At 44.7% G+C, this 21,271-nt stretch overlaps 2 protein-coding genes across 4 annotated transcripts in view; one reads left to right on the top strand and one right to left on the bottom strand.

Annotated features, from left to right (window-relative positions):
- COQ9 (coenzyme Q9) overlaps nucleotides 1–2,066 on the bottom strand; it is a 13,828-nt gene extending 11,762 nt beyond the window's left edge. Inside the window, exon 1 of one of the 2 annotated variants that reach the window (XM_002826464.5) lies at nucleotides 1,925–2,066. In XM_002826464.5, the coding sequence (XP_002826510.1) occupies nucleotides 1,925–1,997 (73 nt within the window). In that variant the 5' untranslated portion in view covers nucleotides 1,998–2,066. Of the gene's footprint in view, nucleotides 1–1,811; nucleotides 1,870–1,924 lie in introns of those variants that run through there. The other variant, XM_054533966.2, reaches the window with a different exon arrangement.
- Nucleotides 2,027–21,271, top strand: CIAPIN1 (cytokine induced apoptosis inhibitor 1). 2 transcript variants are annotated; one of them, XM_024233807.3, is made up of 9 exons: nucleotides 2,027–2,161; nucleotides 8,510–8,721; nucleotides 10,164–10,316; nucleotides 12,745–12,821; nucleotides 15,254–15,422; nucleotides 16,896–16,969; nucleotides 18,190–18,305; nucleotides 19,120–19,201; nucleotides 20,180–21,271. In XM_024233807.3, the coding sequence occupies exons 2-9, from the start codon at nucleotides 8,565–8,567 to the stop codon at nucleotides 20,288–20,290; spliced, it is 939 nt and encodes a 312-aa protein (XP_024089575.1). In that variant the 5' UTR covers nucleotides 2,027–2,161; nucleotides 8,510–8,564; the 3' UTR covers nucleotides 20,291–21,271. The 2 variants fall into 2 exon arrangements, with proteins under 2 accessions (XP_024089575.1, XP_024089576.1); XM_024233808.3 differs by having other exon boundaries at nucleotides 2,049–2,161; nucleotides 8,534–8,721.

The raw sequence follows: 21,271 nt of genomic DNA, 5'->3' as shown, positions 1-21,271 counted from the left end.
TGGCCCACTTAGTATATTTTTGAGATTGATCCATATTTTTATGCCTATCAGTAGATCTGGCAAAGATTCTCTCCTTGATCAGGCTCTAACCAGGCTCCTCTGAGCCCTCTTCTTATCTAGGCCTCAACCTTGGCCTATAAAGACTTGAACACACCCTAACATAAGCATCACTCAGGGCCACATCCCTTAAGATAACCCTACCCCCCTTTAAAGTGCCTGCCTGAGAAAACTCAAGGCTGTCAAAAAAAATTTTACTGTTTGTTCTGGCTAACACTTAAGAAGGATAGGGCTTGTCTCCCTGTGGGAAAACAGAATCCTAACTTTGTTAACTGCCAGCTAGCAGACCAATCTTATTTATAATTATTCACTTTCCTGACTCTACTGAGTCCCCACCTGCCTTCCTCCCTCCTCCCTCATTTTTTCTTTGAAACACCCAGTTACTTCTGCATGCACTAAACTCAAGGTTGGGCTGCGTTCACGCTAGACTCTTTTCCCTATTGCAATAGTTATTACTGATTAAAAAAGGTCCTTATCACTTTAGTGTCCAGCTTTCTCTTTGACTGATTTTTAGTTTTTATTGCAGAATAGTATTCCATAAAAAATACTATTCTGTTGCTAGACAACTGGACTGTTTCTGTGTTTGGCTACTATGAATAAAATTGCTATGAATATACTTGTACTAACTTTTTTGTAGACACATACCTTCATTTCTCTTGGTGGATTTGCGGGGTCACAGGCATTACTTTTACTACACATCTTTAGTTTGGAATTTTGTATAAATACAACAAAAGGGGGCTAGGCGGTGGCTCATACCTGTAATCCCAACACTTTGGGAGGCGGAGGCTGGTGGATAACTGGAGGTCAGGAGTTTTGGACTAGCCTGGCCAACATGGTGAAACCCCGTCTACTAAAAATAAAAAATTAGCTGGGCATGGTGGCACAACCCCAGCTACTAGGAAGGCTGAGGCAGGAGAATCACTTGAACCCAGGAGGTAGAGGTTGCAGTGAGCCGAGATTGTGCCACTGCACTCCAGCCTGGGTGACAGAGTGAGACTGTCTCAACAACAAAATTAGCCAAGTAGGGTGGCATGCACCTGTAGTCCCAGCTCCTTGGGAGGCTGAGGAGCCAGACCCTGTCTCAGAAAAAAAAAAAAAAAAAGAAAAAGAAAAAAAAGAAACAGAATAGTATGTAAAAATATCAATATTTTAATACATGTACTGAAAGATACGGCACAAATATCCATAAAGCTTTGAAAAGGAAGGATCAGATGCAAAGTATGACTGTAGTACCACTGAGTGTCATGAGAAGATTTTAGGTGAAATACAGGTGAACGTTTCATCAGTTACGTATGTATGCTAAAGTGTTAATGCATACTTTCTAGTTAAGGAAGGCGATATTAGTTTTCCATTTATGACAGTGATATAAAGTTTCCTCTTTGAGAACTCCAATTTAAAAATAAAAATACTGAGTACACAGTGGCAAAGGTGGTAAGAGAGTATCACAGAATTCGTGAAGTGGTGAGGAAACGACTGGCTTTCGGGAAACAACGGACTCTCTGTGGCCGTGTCCACCTGTCCTTCCAGTGGACCTGGCAATGGAGTTGAGAATGGGTCTGCGACTGCCAGTTCTGTAACCAACAGGCTCAGGCTGAGTGACCTTTGTACCCCCAGCCCTCTCTGAGGCTCTGCTAACTCCATGAAATGGGGGTGACAGGCCCTGCCCCGCTGCACCTGCCCCTCACAGGCAGCGGAGCAGGGCCGAAGCTAGCCAGGCCGCTCGCCCGAGCCCGCGCCGATGCCCTTCACCTCACCTTGCTCGCAGGCCGCCCCAACGGCCTCTTCCCCCCACCGTCGAACCCAGCTGAAGCCGGCCTCGCGCCCCCTCCGCGCTCCCCGCCTCTCCCCGGCTTGGCAGCCCTCTCACCGGGCAGGCATCGCAGCTGCAGGAGCCTCCAGCCCGCCCTGCCAAGCGCACCAGACACCGCTGCCGCCGCCATTTTGGAAGCGGGCACGTCGCCCACGGCGACGCGACAAGCAGCGTCGGGACCACGGCGCTAAGGAGGGCGGAAGTAGTCGCGCCGTGGAGCCTCCTCCTCTCGCGAGAGGCGCGAGGCGTGGAGTCGTCGGCTGGGGAGAAGCCGGGAGCGAGTCCAGGCGGCAGGTGAGAGTGGTGGGGGCCAGCTGAGCGCCAGAGCTCCCTCAAGTGTCCCCTCCCGGCCCACCCTCGTCCCCACATTCTCTCATTTCCTTTTCCCACCCCGTTCCTCGATGGGAACGCAGCCACGGCCGCCCCGCTGAAAGCCCCGGCTGGTTTATTCCTGAGAAGTCGGTGTGAGGGGCCAGGGCCGGCCCTAACCGCTCCGGGGTCCTGACCGGGAATTTCTGCCGTTCCCCGGCTGCCTTGTCCTTTGCGCAGCCGGCCCTACTCTGAGGCCCCGGGGACACCACGCTGAGGAGAAAGGGCTCCGAGCTCTGGGGTCCGGGAGACCTGGTTCTGAGACCCGGTCCTACCAGTAGCCAATGGTTGTGACCTTGGGCCTCAGTCCCCGTGACGTTTCGGTCCCTGGGGGTTCCTGGCAGCAAAACACGAAAGCCTTGGAGTCGGGGGGTTCCTGGCAATAAAACACGAAAGCCTTGGAGTCGGGGGGTACCTGAGCTCACGATTGCAATTTCGAACCTGCAACTTGTCCGAACCCCCAGCGTGTTGAGTTGATATAATTAAGTATCCAGATCGGAAGGATGCTTGTTACTAGAACAGACAGCTAGGCCTTTGTCCAGAAGGATTGATTGAGTGGGTCTGGGTGTGGTCCAGGAATCTCATTTTAACCACTCCCTCGGGTGATTTGTAGGATCTGCAAGTTCGGGAAAGGCTGGTGCCCTTCATTCTGACATTACTGAGTGCCAAGCTCTGGATGGCTCAAGGAGGTCACGGTCCAGCCACTAACAGAGCACGTCACTGGGGTGTCATCAGAGAAGGCTTAGTAGGAAGAAGTAAATGGTTTTTGGGCTAAGAGTAACTGACGACAAGAGCATGTGATTCTGTCGATTTTGTGTTTGCAGTCAGACCCCATCTTTGTATCTGTTAAAGTTGTGCTTTGCACACCCCTTGTCAAATCTAGTCTTTTCAGAATATCTGGCTCCCCCCTGCACGGGTGTGGGGAAGATCTCCTAAGCCAAAACTTACCCCAAAGGTTAAAATTTTAGATCCATATTTCTGATTTTAGGTAAAACACTCCTCTCCATGAGGATTTGTTTCTGAGTTCTATCCATCCATCTTTGAATGAGCCTTTCCTGTGGAAACTAACATTTGGGTATCCTTTCTGAAACCCTAATTCCTGACACACGCCAAATGCCTGGAGACATTCCTGTTTCATTGTTGATTCTCACTTTTTAAAAAAAATCCTGGACCAGGCTCATGCCTGTAATCCCAGCACTTTGGGAGGCTGCGGCGGTTGCATCACTTGAGCTCAGGAGTTCGAGACCAACCTGGGCAACATGGCGAAACCGCATCTCTACAAAGAATACAAAAATTAGCTGGGTGTGGTGGTGGGTGCCTGTAATCCCAGCTACTTGGGAGGCTGAGGCAAGAGAATCGCTTGAACCCCGGCGTCGGAGGTTGCAGTGAGCCAAGATCGTGCCACTGCACTCTAGCCTCGGCAACAGAGCAAGACTCTGCCAAAAAAACAAACAAACAAAAACCTCTAAGGTCTTAGTCTAAGTGTCTAGACAGAGCGTTCTCTTGAGGGCAGGGAACAAGTGTCTTCTTGTCTGTCTCCCGTGTAGGGACAGGCACATAGTAGGTTTCTTAGGTCTCATTTGCAGGTTGTAATTGTGCCTTCCTACCATTCTGCTACAGCTGGTAGGGAAACTGAGGCCCAGAGAGGGGCAATGGCTGACTTGGATTGCACAGCAGGCTGGTTAGGCCCACTTGGTACTGGTCACCCAGAGGCCAGGCAGTGACATGTATATGCACAAGAGCTTCAGTTAGTTAATTTTATTTTTTTAATTTAATTTTTTTTTATTTTGAGATGGAGTCTCACTCTGTCTCCCTGGCTGGAGTGCAGTGGCAAGATCTTGGTCCACTACAACATCCGCCTCCTGAGTTCAAGCAATTCTCCCTACCTCAGCCTACCAAGTAGCTGGGATTACAGGTGCACGCCACCATGCCCAGCTAATCTTTGTATTTTTAGTAGAGATGGGGTTTCTCCATGTTGGCCAGGCTGGTCTTGAACTCCTGACCTCAGGTGATCCACCCGCTTCAGCCTCCCAAAGTGTAGGATTACAGGTGTGAGTCACTGCACCCAGCCCAGTTAGTTAATTTTAATTAGGATTTTCCTTTCTGATAACTGTCAGTATTCTTGGAACTCTTTTATGCACCCGAGTTAAAGAATTTTTTGAACTGAAGCCCAAACTTCAGTGTTATTTTTCACTTTTGTCCCCTTTCACCAGAAGCGAGACCAAATGCCTCAAGATTTGATGCTTACTGGGCACCTAAAAAACAGTCTGTTCTCAGACATCCACTTTTACTGCCTGCCAGTAACATTTTAGAAGGGCCATGCACATGTGTGTGCCTCAGTCAGAGTTGGAGAGGTCCCTAACAAGCTCAGTGACGTGACAATGATGCTACCTCTTATTATGAAACTGGGTCCTCACAGCTTCTAAGCATGTTGTCTTAGATACTGGACACTTTTTCCTTACGGGTTTTTTTTGTTTTAAAAGACAAATTCACAACAGCAACATAAAACTCTGATGATGAAAAGTATCACACTTTGGCTTTAGATATTTAAAAGAATATTATCTCCTATTTTATTTGAAAAATGCTGACTGAAAGTAGTGGCTATGCCTGTTTTTTGAGGGTTGATGTTTAATGAATGTAGTTCATAAGCTCCTCTTGCCATAAGATTAGTTTTGGGAGATACGGAACGCAAAGCATTTTGCATTCTTCTAATTTACTGACACAGTCCCACTGGAGTACTGTCCAAAGATCATAAAGTGCAGCTCTTACACTAATTCTAACAATGAAAAAGCAGCTTCCCATCACCCCCTGGGGTGTCCTCCTATCAGGCATGGCTAAGGAGAAGCAGGGTTTTATAGGACTGTTTGAAGCAAAGGCAGGTAAACTAGCCACAGAGAAGTGGAAGCCCAGAGTTCTAGAACATTACTTTACAGAGCTCTGTGTGCCAGAGCCTGCCGAGTGCCTTGCATATTTTTATCTTCTCATTTGCTTCTTACAGCAGCCTCGCAAAATATGAGATTATTATCCCTACTTTACTGATGAGAAAACAAATTCAAAGAGTCTAGTAACTTATCCATGGTCATGTGCCCGTAAGATCCAGTGGTAGATAGAACCCTAGGTCATCTGCACTCAAAACCTGTGCCCTATAAAAGCCTCTGTAAACGTTGCTGAAAAGGTCTAGACATTTGGCTTTTTGTTTTTCTCTAGCTAATAAGTAAGCTTTTGCCCCTCATTTCCTTTATGAGGGTTTTTCTGTAAGTACAGTGCAAAGTTGTAGTAGTCTAGTAGGTGGGGTCGTTTTCATCCTTTTCTATTGTCCCAAGGACCCTATTCCAACATCATTCTAGAAACAGGTCATTTTTTTTTCTTATAACTTAATGCCCAGCAATCCATACTCACATCTTGCCTGGCTGGTTCTTAAATGTGAGATTGATCCATATTGCACACCTTGAAGTTTGCAAGGGTTCTTCCTCGACGTCATGTGCCAGTTAAAAGTTTCAGTTCTTGATTGTGTGCTGTTTAGGGATTTAAAAACCAAAATTGGCCAGGCACGGTGACTCATGTCTTTAATCCCAGCACTTTGGGAGGCCAAGGTGGGCGGATCACTTGAGGTCAGGAGTTTGAGAATAGCCTGGCCAACAACTCTGTCGCTACTAAAAATACAAAAATTAGCCAGGTGTGGTGGTATCCACCTGTAATTCCAGCTACTTGGGAGGCTGAGGCATGAGAATTGCTTGAACACTGAAGGCGGAGGTTGCACTGAGTGGAGATTGTGCCACTGCATTCCAGCCTGGGTGACGGAGTGAGACTCTGTCTCAAAAAACAGAACAAACAAAAGCACCACAGAATTAGCTGGATGCCGTGGCTCACACCTGTAATCTCATCATTTTGGGAGGCTGAGGCGGGTGGATCACCTGAGGCTGAGAGTTCAAGACCAGCCTGACCAACATGGAGAAACCCCGTCTACTAAAAAAATACAAAAGTAGACGGGCATGGTGGTGCACGCCTGTAATCCCAGCTACTCGGGAGGCTGAGGCGTGAGAATCGCTTGAACCCGGGAGGCAGAGGTTGTGGTGAGCTAAGATTGCACTCCAGCCTGAACAACAAGCGTGAAGCTCCCTCCTCCCCCCCCCCCCCACAAAAAAAAACCAGAATTATTCTCTTTTTAATTCTTTTTTTCTTTTTTTCCATTTTTACTTGCCCTCCGTCGTTAACAAAAACAGAGTTAAATGACTAAAGAATCCTACTTGTCTGATAACACTTAGCATCCTTTTAGGGGTGCTTGCAGTTGGATCATATGGAAGGAGCTAGATAAAAGGCATGATGAAGGGAAAATGCAAGGGTTTTCATGGAATAAGGAGGGATCACTTTGGAGTGGTGGGAGATACAGGTAGAGCCAGATTATGGAGGCCGTGGATCCAGAAGGCTAATTGACATCACTCTAGCAAATAAAACCTTTAGTAACTCCTTTAGAAAAAGAGTGACAAATCAAAGTGCTACAGTATTTAATGCTTGAGTGTTAAATATTTAACATCCTGAGTATGTTTTGTAGGCAAAGAGGAGAGTTACTTGAAGTGAACTTTGGTTTTTTTGAGACAGGGTCTGGAATGTAGTGGCACAATCTTGGCTCACTGCAGCCTCAACCTCCTGGGCTCAAGCAGTCCTACCACCTCAGGCCCTCTCCTCCACCCCAGTAGCTGGGACCACATAAGACTACCATAGATTCTGCCACCACACCCAGCTAATTTTTGTATTTTTAGTAGAGATGGGGTTTTACCACATCGCCCAGGCTGGTCTTGAACTCCTGGACTCAAGGGATCCACCTGCCTCGCCTTCCCAAGGTGCTGGGATAATAGGCATGAGCCACCACGCCCAGCTATAATTTTTTATTTTTTATTTATTTATTTTTTTTGAGACGGAGTCTTGCTCTGTCACTGGGCTGGAGTGCAGCAGCATGATCTTGGCTCACACAACCTCCGCCTCCCAGGTTCAAGCGATTCTCCTGCCTCAGCCTCATGAGTAGCTGGGATTACAGGCATGCACCACCACGCCCAACTAATTTTTGTATTTTCAGTAGAGATGGGGTTTCACCATGTTGGCCAGGCTGGTCTCAAACTCCTGGGCTCAGGCAATTCGCCTGGCTCAGCTTCCTAAAGTGCTGAAATTACAGGTGTGAGCCACTGTGCCCAGCCGAAGTCAACATTTTAAAAGAAACAAGAGTGTAGCGACTTGGCTTGAATTCAGTCTATATCTGTGGTGGCATGATTGCCACTGAGTTGGCCACCTCTGCAGAAGTCTGAAGTGTTCAACATAAAACTAATCCATTTTGACCCCTCTACCACAAATTGTTTGTTTCATTTATTTGAGCTATTTTAAATTGGAAACTGGTGTCATTAATGTTTAAGAAAGAAAGGAGGAACTGAGTAGAGTACTATCAGTTGACCTAATTTCTTTGTGAGCATATTATATACTCACCTGAGTATCAAGTGGAAGAGAAAGTTGATCCATGGAGGGAAATTTCCATAGGTTAAAAGCATGGGATTTACAGTCAGATGAATTTGGGTTCAAATCCCAGCTCTCACTTTATCCATGTAGCACTCACTAGCTGTGTGACTTGGGCAATGTAAATTGCCTGAGTTTCCAGACTGTAAAATGGTAATGATAATATAGTTTAAGGGTGTTCTGAGATTCAGTTGAGATAATGTTTAGAAGATGCTTTGAACAGTCTGGCTAATATTAAATGTTACAGACATAGTAAGTATTCTTGATCACTGCAGATTCAGTGGAATTAAATTTTCATATTTTGATGAAAGGGAAAATACCAGTATTCAGTTTGCAAATTTTAAATGTGTTGTTTCTTTTTAAAAACATTGAATCTGTGGTTGGGTTATTTCTGTCAATTTATTTGCCTTCCTTGCTGAGTCACACTTTGCCTAATTGATGTCCTGTGTGTTTTCCATTCCGTTCATGCTGAATTATCTTAGGTCAAAGAGGAAATCGTCTTTCTGCCTCCAACCTTCTTACTTGCCTCTAATCCCCTTTCTTGACTCTTCCAAGTCAGGATTCTCACCAAGGAAGCTATCTGCCTTCTTTGGGAATGTTGGGATTATGAAGACTTGAGATAATGGGGTTCATGTATTCAGACTCTTTAGAATATACAGTAGGGTTTCTAATGTTGTCAGCATTCCCTAGTGGGCAGTTACAAGTTAGGTTGGGATTCTAATCATTTTTTATGATATCTCATGGATTAAATTGCACTTTGTCTCTGCCCAGTCTTGATTCTCTTTTGGCCAGCAGTTTTTAGGTCCGTCAGTACTGCACCGCAAGAATGGCAGATTTTGGGATCTCTGCTGGCCAGTTTGTGGCAGTGGTCTGGGATAAGTCATCCCCAGTGGAGGCTCTGAAAGGTCTGGTGGATAAGCTTCAAGTGTTAACTGGCAATGAGGGCCACGTGTCTGTGGAAAACATCAACCAGCTGTTGCAATGTAAGTACCCACCCATGTTGTCTTTATGAGGCTTTCCGTGGGAGTGTTGCATTTCTGTGGTTCCTTGATATCTGAGTTTTCGTTTAGGGTGGCTTGTGATAGTGGTGGCTGGTCACCCTGTTGTTTTTCAGTTGAGATATATCGGAGGAACCACCCCCAATAATTCAACATAGGTTCTTTTCTATTTTCCCTAAGTGTTGGCTGGTCTGAGAAATAAAGGGAAAGAGTACAAAAGAGAGAAATTTTAAAGTTGGGTGTCCAGGGGAGACATCACATGTCGGCGGGTTCCGTGATGCCCCCCAAGCCGCAAAACCAGCAAGTTTTTATTAGTGATTTTCAAAGGGGAGGGAGTGTACGAATAGGGTGTGGGTCACAGAGATCACGTGCTTCACAAGGCAATAAAATAAGGCAGATGGGGGCAGAGCAAGATCACAGGACTGGGGCGAAATTAAAATTGCTAATAAAGTTTCAGGCACGCATTGTCATTGATAACATCTTATCAGGAGACAGGGTTTGAGAGCAGACAGCTGGTCTGACTAAAATTTACTGGGTGGGAATTTCCTCGTTCTAATAGGCCTGGGGGTGCTACGGGAGACCAGGGCTTATTTCATCCCTTATCTGCAACCATATAAAACAGACATTCCCAGAGTGGCCATTTTAGAGACCTCCCGCTAGGAACACATTCTCTTTCTCAGGGCTGTTCCTTGCTGAGAAAAAGAATTCAGTGATCTTTCTCCTATTCGCTTTTGTAAGAAGAGAAATATGGCTCTGTTCCGCCCAGCTCTCAGGCAGTCAGACCTGATGGTTATCTCCCTTGTTCCCTGAACATTGCTGTTATCCTGTTCTTTTTTCAAGGTGCCCAGATGTCGTATTGTTTAAACACACATGCTTTACAAATAATTTGTGCAGTTAACACAATCATCACAGGGTCCTGAGTCAACATACATCCTCAGCTTATGAAGATGATGGGATTAAGAGATTAAAGTAAAGACAGGCATAGGAAATCACAAGAGTATTGATGGGGGAGGGGTAAATGTCCATGAAATCTTCACAATTTATATTCAGAGATTGCAGTAAAGACAGGCGTAAGAAATTATAAAAGTATTAATTTGGGGAACTAATAAATATTCACGAAATCTTCACAATTTATATACTTCTGCCATGGCTTCAGCCGGTCCCTCTGTTTGGGGTCCCTGACTTCCTGCAGCAGAGATACACTGAGCTTAGGAGTGTAGTTGATGATTTCCATAAGTATGTTCTTCTTTCTTGGTAGCTATTCCATGTTTTTTTAAAACACTTACTATTCATCCAGCTTCTTGGATGGATATCAAGTGGTGTCCATTGTCTCAGGGTGAGGTCTGTAGCTTTTGTTGGGGGTTGGAAGGGACCAGGAGATTGTCCCAGGCTCAGGAGATTGCTAATTAGAGTCCTCTTCTTTTCAGCTGCCCACAAAGAATCCAGCTTTGACATTATTTTGTCGGGTTTAGTCCCGGGAAGCACCACTCTGCACAGTGCTGAGATTTTGGCTGAAATCGCCCGGATCCTTCGGCCTGGTGGATGTCTTTTTCTGAAAGAGCCAGTAGAGACAGCTGTAGGTAAGGAGATCTTCACTTGAAAAACATGTTTGACAGGGTTGAGTCTTTGAGTATGTGTGCTGCATCTTCGTGAGCAGGAGGTAGCATTGGGAGATCAGTATTCCTGTAGCAAAACCTTTTCCTTGAGGATAAATTATTGTTAAAATCTGAAGCAACATATCTGAAGAAATTGTAATCTTTGGCTGACTCATTATGTAATAAAATAGAAGGAAACTGCCATCTAAAAATGGGTCCTTTTGCAGGTGAATAAACTTTGATATGTTCATAATATGGAAAGTGATGCAACAATAAAAAGGAACAAGCTAACTATGTGTACATCAGCTTGGATGGATATCAAGGGAAGTAGCTGAGTGAAAAAAGCCAATCTCAAAAGGCTCTGTGCTGTACAAATCCATTCATATTATTGAAATAACAAAATTATGGCAGTGGGGATCAGAGTTTGCCAGAGGTTAGAAGTGGGAGGAAAGGGATGTGTGGAGCTATAAAGGGGTAGTATGAGGGTTCCTGTGGTGATAGAACAATTCTATGTTCGGAATGTGGTGGTGGTTACACAAATCTACACATGTAATAAAATTACATAGAACTGTATAGCCGCCCTCTGCCAAACGAGTACATATAAAAGAAATGAAATCTGAAAAAGCTGTGTGGACCATCAATATCAATTTCCTGGTCTTCATATCATGCTATAATTTGGTAAGATGTTAACTGTGGGGAGAGACGAAGTGAAGACCTCCATAATATACAGAACTTTTTTTTTTTTCTTTTTTCCAACTTACTGTGAATCTATAGTTATTTCAAAATAAAAAGTTTAAAAATAATGGCTGAACCCTGGGAATGATGTGGTAATTATTGATTCACGTGAAACTAATGACAGTGTTCATGAAGTAAAAACTTTTTTGATTGGTAGTATAGCTGTCAGAGTGATTCAAGTCTGGATTTTTAATATTTTTCACTAGACTTTCAGTCAAAACATAACAATTTCATCAAATAAAATAATAGAAATGAAAGTATTTTGAAATGTATGAAGGTGTTCATTGTTTATTTGGAAATAGAACTTTGTTTTATGTGTCATATAAATCAGCATTCTTTGCTGGGAATTTAAACCTTACATGACTAAATGTAGTGTCTTAGTCAGAACTATACAGAGAGAAAAAAAGAACTATTCAGAAAGAATATTTGTATTTCTGTGCACTTTGCAGTTCATAAGCCTTTTTTCATAGTCATTATCTCACAACCTCTGGAAGGGGTTTCAAGAAGCAGAGAGTGATAAAAAACAATAATAATGGAATTGTAACATTTAAAAGCTTAGGTAAAAACACTTCGAACAACAAAAAGGATTTGTCAAATTAGAATAGTATCACTATGGCCAGGCACAGTGGCTCACACCTGTAATCCCAGCAGTTTGAGAGGCAGGGGCAGGCGGGTTGCTTGAGTCCAGGAGTTCGAAACCAGCCTGGGCAACATGGCAAAACCCTGTCTCTACAAAAAATACAAAAATTAGCCTGGTGTGGTGGTGCACACCTATAACCCCAGCTACTTGGTTGGGGCTGAGGCAGGAGGATTGCTTGAACCTGGGAGGTCGAGGCTGCAATGAGCCGAGATCATGCCACTGCACTCCAGCCTGGGTGACAAAGTGAGACCCTGTCTCAAAAATAGTATCACTAAAATATATATACAGATGTCCTCATCTTACAATGGAGTTATGTCCTGATAAATACTATTAAGATGAAAATGCATGTAATTCATCTAACCTACTAAACATAATTGCTTAGGTTAGCCTAGCCTACCTTAAACATGCTTAGGACACTTGCATTAGCCTACAGTTGGGCAGAATCATCTAACACAAATCCTATTTATAATAAAGTGCTTAGTATCTCATGTAATTTACTGAAAACTGAAGTGTACAGTTTCTACTGAATGAATATTACTTTCACACCATCATAAAAGTTGAAAAATTGTAAGTAGAACCATCATTAAGTCAGGGACCATCTGTACGTTAAACAGAATAGGTTATTATTTTATTTTTGTTTTTTCTTTGAGATCAAGTCTCACTCTGTTGTGCAGGCCAGAGTGCAGTGGTGCAATCTCGGCTCACTGCAACCTCCGCCTCCCGGGTTCAAGCGATTCTCGTGCCTCAGCTTCCCAAGTAGGTGGGATTACAGGCATGTGCCACCACGCCTGGCTATTTTTGTGTGTGTATTTTTAGTAGAGATGGGATTTTGCTATGTTGGCCAGATTGGTCTTGAACTCCTGGCCTCAAGTGATCTGTCCACCTCAGCCTACCAAAGTGCTGGGATTACAGACATGAGCCACCACACCTGCCTGGTTATTATTGTTTGAATGCCTGCTAACCCATATAGGATTGAGCCTTCATTATTTTTCCTACTTTGACCTATAAAGCTATTAATTGGGATTTTCCTTTTGGCAGATAACAATAGCAAAGTGAAGACAGCATCTAAGCTGTGTTCAGGCCTGACTCTTTCTGGTCTTGTGGAAGTGAAAGAGGTATGTCTGTAGACAACTTTCTTTGCTGCCCTGCAGGTGAGGTAATCAGTATTGCTTAGAACTAGGAAACAAGAAATGCTGTGCATGTAAGATACATGATGCTTCAAAGGACAAAACTTGGGAGAATCGGCCGGGCGTGGTGGCTCACGTCTGTAATCCCAGCACTTTGGGAGGCCGAGGCGGGTAGATCACGAGGTCAGGAGATCGAGACCATCCTGGCTAACACAGTGAAACCCCGTCTCTACTAAAAATACAAAAAAATTAGCCGGGCCTGGTGGCAGGCGCCTGTAGTCCCAGCTACTCGGAAGGCTGAGGCAGGAGAATGGCGTCAACCTGAGAGGCGGAGCTTGCAGTGAGCCGAGATCACACCACTGCCCTCCAGCCTGGGCGACAGAGCGAGACTCTGTCTCAAAAAACAAACAAACAAACAAAAACTTGTGAGAATAATCAACTTCAAAGAGACTCAGCTTGGCCCATGTGGGCTGGGGTTTGTTCTTGTCTCCTTGGTACTAGTTTAGTGGTGGTGACAGCTGAGGGGCATGAGCAGCAGCTCTGCTGCTTCCAACACCCACCTCTCAGTACACCCGAATCCTAGGCCTGGGTGAACACTGCCACCTAGTTCAGCCTCACATTTTTGGTGGGAGGCTGGAATAGGTTAGGGGGCAAAGTTCCTTTTCTGACAATTCAGTGGAAATGTTTAAGCAGAAGTATTTGTATTTCTACACTCTTTGATGTTAAAATTTTCTTGGACGTGGGAGAGGTAAATGTTACAGCGTGATAGCTGTTGTGCCTGTTATTTCTTACATGATGTAGGGCCTTAAATTCTTTTTTTTTTTTTAATTTTTTTCTTCTTTTTGGAGACAGTCTCGCTCTGTTGCCCAGGCTGGAGTGCAGTGACACGATGTCTGCTCACTGCATCATCCGCCTCCTGGGTTCAAGCAACTCTCCTGCCTCAGCCTCCCGAGTAGCTGGGATTACAGGCATGCGCCACCACACCTGGCTAATTTTTTGTATTTTTAGTACAGATGGGGTTTCGCTGTGTTGACCAGGCTGTTCTCGAACTCCTGACCTCAGGTGATCTACCCGCCTCGGCCTTCCAAAGTGCTGGTATTACAGGCGTGAGCCACTGTGTCCTGCCAGGCCTTAGATTCTTTATGCCAACCCTTTCTTATTTTTCCTTTTAGCTTAAGGTTTTGTGTGCTTGATTTTAAAATAAGGAATGTGTATTAGGCCATTCTTCTGTTCCTGTAAAGGAATACCTAAGACTGAATAATTTATAAAGACTAGAGGTTTAATTGGCTCGCTGTTCTGCAGACTGTACAGGAAGCACGGGCCTGCAACTGCTTGGCTTCTAGGGAGGCCTCAAGGAACTTTTACTTGTGGCAGAAGGTGAAGCAGGAGCAGGCACATCACATGGCAAAGGCAGGATCAAGAAAGAGGGGAAGAGTCGGGGTGGGGAAGGTGCCACACTTTACAACAACCACATCTCATGAGAATTCAGATGGTGCTAAACCATTCATGAGAAATCTGCCCCCATGATCCAGTCACCTCTCACCAGGCCCCACCTCCAACATTGAGGATTAAAGTTCAACGTGAGATTTAGAGGGGACACATATCCAAACTACATCAGACTCCTCATAAAAATTCACTTTACACCAAAGCATACAGAATACAAAGTGACATCCCACTTCTTGCTCACACTTCCCTCCCCAGAGGAAGCCACCAATGCCTTTTCGTATGTCCATTCAGACCTTTTCCCATGTATTTACAAGAATCTACATGCACATACTTTTTTTAAAATTTAAATAAGATCATATGTATACATTGTTCAATCACCAGCTTTTTTCCCACCCTTAGATATCATAGACACTTACCTACTTCAGTGTATTTCCCTTCATTCGTATTAATGATGTAATAGTATTCCATTGCAATAGATGGACTATGATTTATGTAACCAGTCTATAATTATTGGACATAGAGGTGGCAACCTGACCCTTTTTTTCTACCTTTACTCTCTGCTACTTTATCCCAAGGAACATGGAAAGGATTTTCCTCCCCCTTTTTCTTTTGGGATATAAATTTCTGCTGTCTTCATTGTGGGCGTTCTTTCCTGTTACACAGTAGGACCACATCTGGTTCATTTTCATAATTATATTACATCCCAAATAACTAGCATATGCCTCATCCCTAATATTTTTTAAGTACTTTTACATTTTCCAAGGGGTAGGCTCCAAGTAAACATGCAGACAAAGGTTATACTCTAGGGTTCTGATCAGTGAGAAACTGAATGTGAGGCATAAAGTGATATCTGTTACCATCCACTGTTACATCCTTAATACAGAGAAATGAGTCTTTAACTCCTGTGTAGGTAGACATAGTAAACCATTTTATAGAGGAGGGTGGACTAATCCGTTTGATGTCTTGAATTCTAGCTGCAGCGGGAGCCCCTAACCCCTGAGGAAGTACGGTCTGTTCGAGAACACCTTGGTCATGAAAGTGACAACCTACTGTTTGTTCAGATCACAGGCAAAAAACCAAACTTTGAAGTGGGTTCTTCTAGGCAGCTTAAGCTTTCCATCACCAAGAAGTCTTCTCCTTCAGGTAAGGCTGGCCTAGGGACATTCTTCTGTTTGAATGGGCTTAGAGGGACATGTTAGAAATTGAGCCAGCAATAAATGAGATGGTGATATTTTTAGAGGATTAGTCCTTTGATTTCTCCCATTTCCACATAGAAGAATACTTAATGTACTATTATCATGGGCATATTAGGATCCAAAACTGAAATAATACATAGGTATTATCTAGTTTAGCTCCTTCTTCTGCACCAGAAGATACCGAGGCCTCCTAATTCTACAGGACTGAGTCACACAGTTTAATTAATGAGGTCCTTCCAGGTCCCAGAGTTAACGTTTATCCTCAGAAGACCTCACAGTGTAGTGGTAGTGGTGGATGAGAGTGCCCTGTTCCTGTTCTCATGTGCTTTTTTCCCCATGCCAGGAAAATCAGCTGTTCTTACTTTGAGGATGCTAAGACACTTATAAAACTATGTTTCTTCTGTCTAGAAAATTGTGTACAAGCACACGCGCGCACGCACACACACACACATACACTGCCCCATCCTAATCCTTCCTATCACTATTTTTAAATGCCTGAATTGACCCAGCTGTGAGATATGCAGACATTTACAGATATTTACTGGTACATCCCCACTTGTACGGTTTTGACCGTCTAACCTAAATCTTCAAGAAATCCTTTGGAATCTAACCTTTTGATTCATGGTTCCAGAATGGGTAGGAATAGCTTAGAACAGTTGGCCCTGTGGAAGGTATGAGCATCCAGCTGTGACAATGATCACTAGAGGGTACTCTTACCCCAAGGGCCTGCGAGGATTTGCCCACACTGCATCCGAGCCTTAGCTCTCTGGCTCTTCCTTGCATTCTTCTGACTAGACAGAGAACCAGGAGGTGTGAGGTTTGTCTGCCACTGATGGTGTTACCTTGCCACCAGCAGCTCTAGAGCCTATTTTCTTGTATGTAGCAGGTTTACATGAGGCTAAACCTCTGCTATTTTTGAAGGTTTTGACACGTTTCTCATTTAATCCTCAAAACACCTGCAGTAACATAGGAAGTACGATTTAGCTTCATGTTATAGAATGGAAACTAAGGTATCGAGGAGGAAGCAATATGGAATGGAGGTTAAAAGCATCAGACAGGCTTTGCAGCCTGTGGAACCAGCCTAAGTGTCTAAACCTGTTTCCTCAGCGGTAAAACTAGGATGACAGATAGTTACCTCATAAGGTTGTCAGCAGAATTAAGTTAGATAATGTATATAAGTGCTTAATATGGTGCCTGGTACAAAGCAAGAGCTTAGCAAATGGTGACTTCTGTAACTATCAGAAAGTGGTTGGCCCAAGGTCAGACCTCTCAGAGGGGTAGAGCTGGACTTTGAACCCACATCTTCTGCCTCCCAGGCCAGTGTGTTGTCTTCTACACAGCAGAAAGGATTTGCGTATGTTTGTAATTAATAGTTTCTGACTGTGTTTATGGAGTTTTTTCTTTTATTGCTTGGACTCAGTGAAGCCTGCTGTGGACCCTGCTGCTGCCAAGCTGTGGACCCTTTCAGCCAACGATATGGAGGATGACAGCATGGTGAGCTGGCAGCATTGTCACTTGATTGCTTTCTTTCAGGCCCCAGTTTGGGTGTGAACAGCTATAGTGACCTTTCTGGACTTGTAGGTGTGAACGTATTTAAAGCCCAAATTTGTGACTGTGCCTGTCACATCTTTGATTTAGAAGGAAACTCCATGTTGGTGGCTTTTTTTTTGGAGACAGTCTCGCTCTCTTGCCCAGGCTGGAGTGCAATGGCACGATCTCGGCTTACTGCAATCTCTGCTCCTGGGTTCAAGCGATTCTCGTGCTTCAGCCTCCCAAGTAGCTATGATTACAGGCATGTGCCACCACACCTGGCCAATTTTTGTGTTTTTAGTAGAGACGGGGTTTCACCGTGTTAGCCAGGATGGTCTCGATCTCCTGACCTCGTGATCCGCCCTCCTCGGCCTCCCAAAGTGCTGGGATTACAGGTGTGAGCCACTGCACTCGGCCATGTTGGTGGCATTTTAAATTTTTTAGCATCTCTTTTTCCCCACATAATTTCTTGTTCTCACTTCATATGATATGTTGAAAACTCTTGTGGGCATGTGTAAACCTGAAAAGATTTTGTCAGCTTAAATAGTTTTATTGGCACCTTTGGGCAAGTTGCTGACTGTTCTATGCTTTAAAAAGCACTATTTTCCATCTTTGATGGGCCGTGTCTGTAATAAAGTTCTTCGTTTCTACACCTCTACTATTGAAGTTAGAGTAGTGAGCAAAATAAGTGAAGTTCATGCTCTCATAGGGTTTACAGACTAAGTGTCTACACATTTGCAAAGAATTACATAAAGGTATATATAATTATTTGATTTTTATCTGGGATTATGTAAAAGATATTTTATTCCCTTTTTCGCATGACTCTTCATAAACACTTCTCTCTCTCTCTGTTCTGCCTGTTCCCTCCCTTCTCCCCACTCCTGCCCCCAACCCCCAACATGTGTATATTCTCTACACATTGCTGACCAGTCATACAGCTTTTTCTCATGTAAATTTGTTTCTAATTCCTTCGCATCCTAGTGCATCTTCTGTGGATGTAGTTTAACTCACCGTTGGCCTCTTGAGCATGTGGTCAGGTTGAATGTGATGATCAACCAAAAGGAGGACAGGGTGGACACCTTCTTTACCCTGGACTCTAAGTTTCCTCTGGAAGCCTGTGGTCACTTAACTTTTCATTAGCAGAGACCACGACTGTATCACTCATTGCTTTGAACACTCTCCAGGATCTCATTGACTCAGATGAGCTGCTGGATCCAGAAGATTTGAAGAAGCCAGATCCGGCTTCCCTGCGTGCTGCTTCTTGTGGGGAAGGGAAAAAGAGGAAGGCCTGTAAGAACTGGTGAGTGCTGGGGTGACTGAAGCCTGCCATGCTGCCTCCAGTGGCTTCATGCTCAAGTCATCGCGGTGCTGTATTATTTTTAAAATATACATTTTCCAGCCTGGGCAACACAGGGAGACCATCTCTGCAAATAATTTAAAAAAAAAAGAAAAATTAGCCAGGCATGGTGGTATGTTCCTGTGGTCCCAGCTACTTGGGAGGCAAAGGCAGGAGGATCACTTGAGCCTGGGAGGTCGAGGCTGCAGTGAGCCGTAATTGTGCCATGTATCTAATTTCACTCTCCCTCAAAACCGTACCAGTAAGCCACGATTGTGCCACTGCACTCCAGCCTGGGCATCAGAGCGAGACCTTGGTGTCTTCACATTTGTTTTTATAAATGGATGGGAAGGATTGTAGAAAGTTAATCAATGGTGTTCGTCATCAGTGTTAATCATCAGTGTTTTTTAAATGTAAAAGCTGCCAGCATTTACAAATCAAGAAATTTCAAGTGAAAAACACAGATTTTTTTCCCTTCTGTTCTTGAATTTGGAAAATATGGCAAACTGGGTCCACTTTCCCCAGCATGATAACTGGCTGAAGCTGAGTAGTGGCTGCCCTCTGTAGACAGAGCACACACGGTACTTCCCTCATCCTCCTCCCACTTCTGTCTCCCTCAGCAGCCTCTCACATTGCTGCTGTCTGCCTGGCCCATAGGCTTCTGAGTTACGACACTGGTGTGAAGAGAAAAGGCTTAAAGCACATTTTGGCACTGTTAGGATTTGGGATTTCTGGGTAGTGACAATTCTCGTTCATTAGTTAACTGATTTTCCCACAGCACCTGTGGCCTTGCTGAAGAACTGGAAAAACAGAAGTCAAGGGAACAGATGAGCTCCCAACCCAAGTCAGCTTGTGGAAACGTAAATATCAGGATCATTCCTCAGCATTCACAAACCCCCAGGGGGATTAGACCTCCTTCTAAACTAAACACAGACAAGCTCCACCTCAAATATTTTAGTAACAGACGAATGCGTGAGCACATGAACATAGGTAGTAATGGGGAGAGAGGCTGTTTCCTGAGAGTGAGAGTGGGTTAGCGTGCTTGTGCTGGTCGGGGAGGGTCTTGTTGCTCTTTATTTTTGGCCCATTTCTTTGTACTTTAGAGTGGGACCTGATGGTTAGACATTTAGCTAAAGTTGGTTGTGTTTTGAACTGCATAGAATATAGAACTATGGCCGGGCGCAGTGGCTCACGCCTGTAATTCCAGCTATTCCGGAGGCTGAGGCAGGAGAATCACTTGAACCTGGGAGGTGGAGTGAGCTGAGATCGCACCACTACACTCCAGCCTGGGTGACAGAGGGAGACTCCATCTCAAAAAAAAAAAAAAAAAAGGCCGGGTGCAGTGGCTCACGCCTATAATCCCAGCACTTTGGGAGGCCGAGGAGGGCGGATCACGAGGTCAGGAGATCGAGACCATCCTGGCTAACACGGTGAAACCCTGTCTCTACTAAAAATACAAAAAAATTAGCCGGGCATGGTGGTGGGCACCTGTAGTCCCAGCTACTCGGGAGGCTGAGGCAGGAGAATGGCGGGAACCCAGGAGGCGAAGCTTGCAGAGATCGCGCCACTGCACTCCAGCCTGGGTGACAGAGGGAGACTCCATCTCAAAAACAAAAAAAAAAAGAACTATGGCCTCCTAGGGAACTTTTCATGACTATAGTTTTTCACGAAACCAGAAATCTTGAAAACTTAGTATTTTGTTCTCAATTGGACCTGCAAACACACTCAGCCGTTTCCTTCAGGCCACTGTGGCCACATTATGAAATTAGGCGTTTCTTTCTTCTGGCTGGTATGCCTGGGATAAGCTGACCCTTGGCTTCCCCATTCTCTCTCTCCAGTGCTACCTGGGCGATGCCTTCCGCTGTGCCAGCTGCCCCTACCTTGGGATGCCAGCCTTCAAACCTGGGGAAAAGGTGCTTCTGAGCGATAGCAATCTTCATGATGCCTAGGAGTTTCCTGACATGGGACCCATCTGCTCCTCCAGCCAACTCCTGTCCCTCACATCCCACCATGGTGGCTCCTCCCACCTCCTCTGGATTTGTTCACTCTGAGATCTATTTGCAGAGTGGGTGCTTAGCAGACAGAGTGAAGCTGGCTGGGGGGCGCAGTGGTGTGTAGTGCTGCTGTGTATCAAAAGACCAAGGTATTATGAGGCCCGGTTACTCAGAATGGGATGGGTTTCTTCACCTCATGTTAAGAGAAGGGAGCGTGTCCTGAAGAAGCCCTTCTTCTGATGTTAAAATGCTGACCAGAACGCTCTTGAGCCCAGGCATCCTTGAGCATTAACACTCTGACAGAGCTGCAGACCCCTGCCTCAAGTCTCATCTCAGCAATGCTGCCACCTGCCTGTCTTTCAGAGTTGTTAGTTTACTCCATTCTTTGTGACACGAGTCAAGTGTCTCACAACCTCCTCGGCACCAGAGGGCTCACTCACTGGTTGCTGTAATGATATCCAGTGTCCCTCTGCCTCCTTCCATCCCCAACCACATTTTACTGTAGCATTGCATCTGTGTCCTGTTGTCATTTATGTTAACCTTCAGGTATTAAACTTGCTGCATATCTTGACATATCTTGAGATTCTGCATGTCTTGTAAAGAGAGGGGATGTGCATTTGTGTGTGATGTTGGATAGTCATCCATGCTCAGTTTGGACCATTGGAGGAACTTAGTATCACACACAAATGGGGCTATTCCTACGCTTAGAATAGGGCCTGTCTGCCCACTTTAGAAGAGCCCAGGTTGGTGAGCATTTAGAGGGAAGCAGGGCAGAACTCTGAACGACAATACGTCTCTCTGAGCAGAGACCCCTTTGTTCTTGTTACCCACCCGTACGGACTTGGAATCAATCTTGCCCAATATTTGGAGAGATTGTGTGGATTTAAGAGACCTGGATTTTTATATTTTACCAGTAAATAAAAGTGTTCATTGGTA

This window comes from Pongo abelii, chromosome 18 (assembly GCF_028885655.2).
Source record: "Pongo abelii isolate AG06213 chromosome 18, NHGRI_mPonAbe1-v2.0_pri, whole genome shotgun sequence".
Taxonomy (NCBI): Eukaryota; Metazoa; Chordata; class Mammalia; order Primates; family Hominidae; genus Pongo; species Pongo abelii.
Note: the sequence above shows the minus strand (reverse complement) of the source record. Positions and strands in the feature narration are given on the sequence as shown.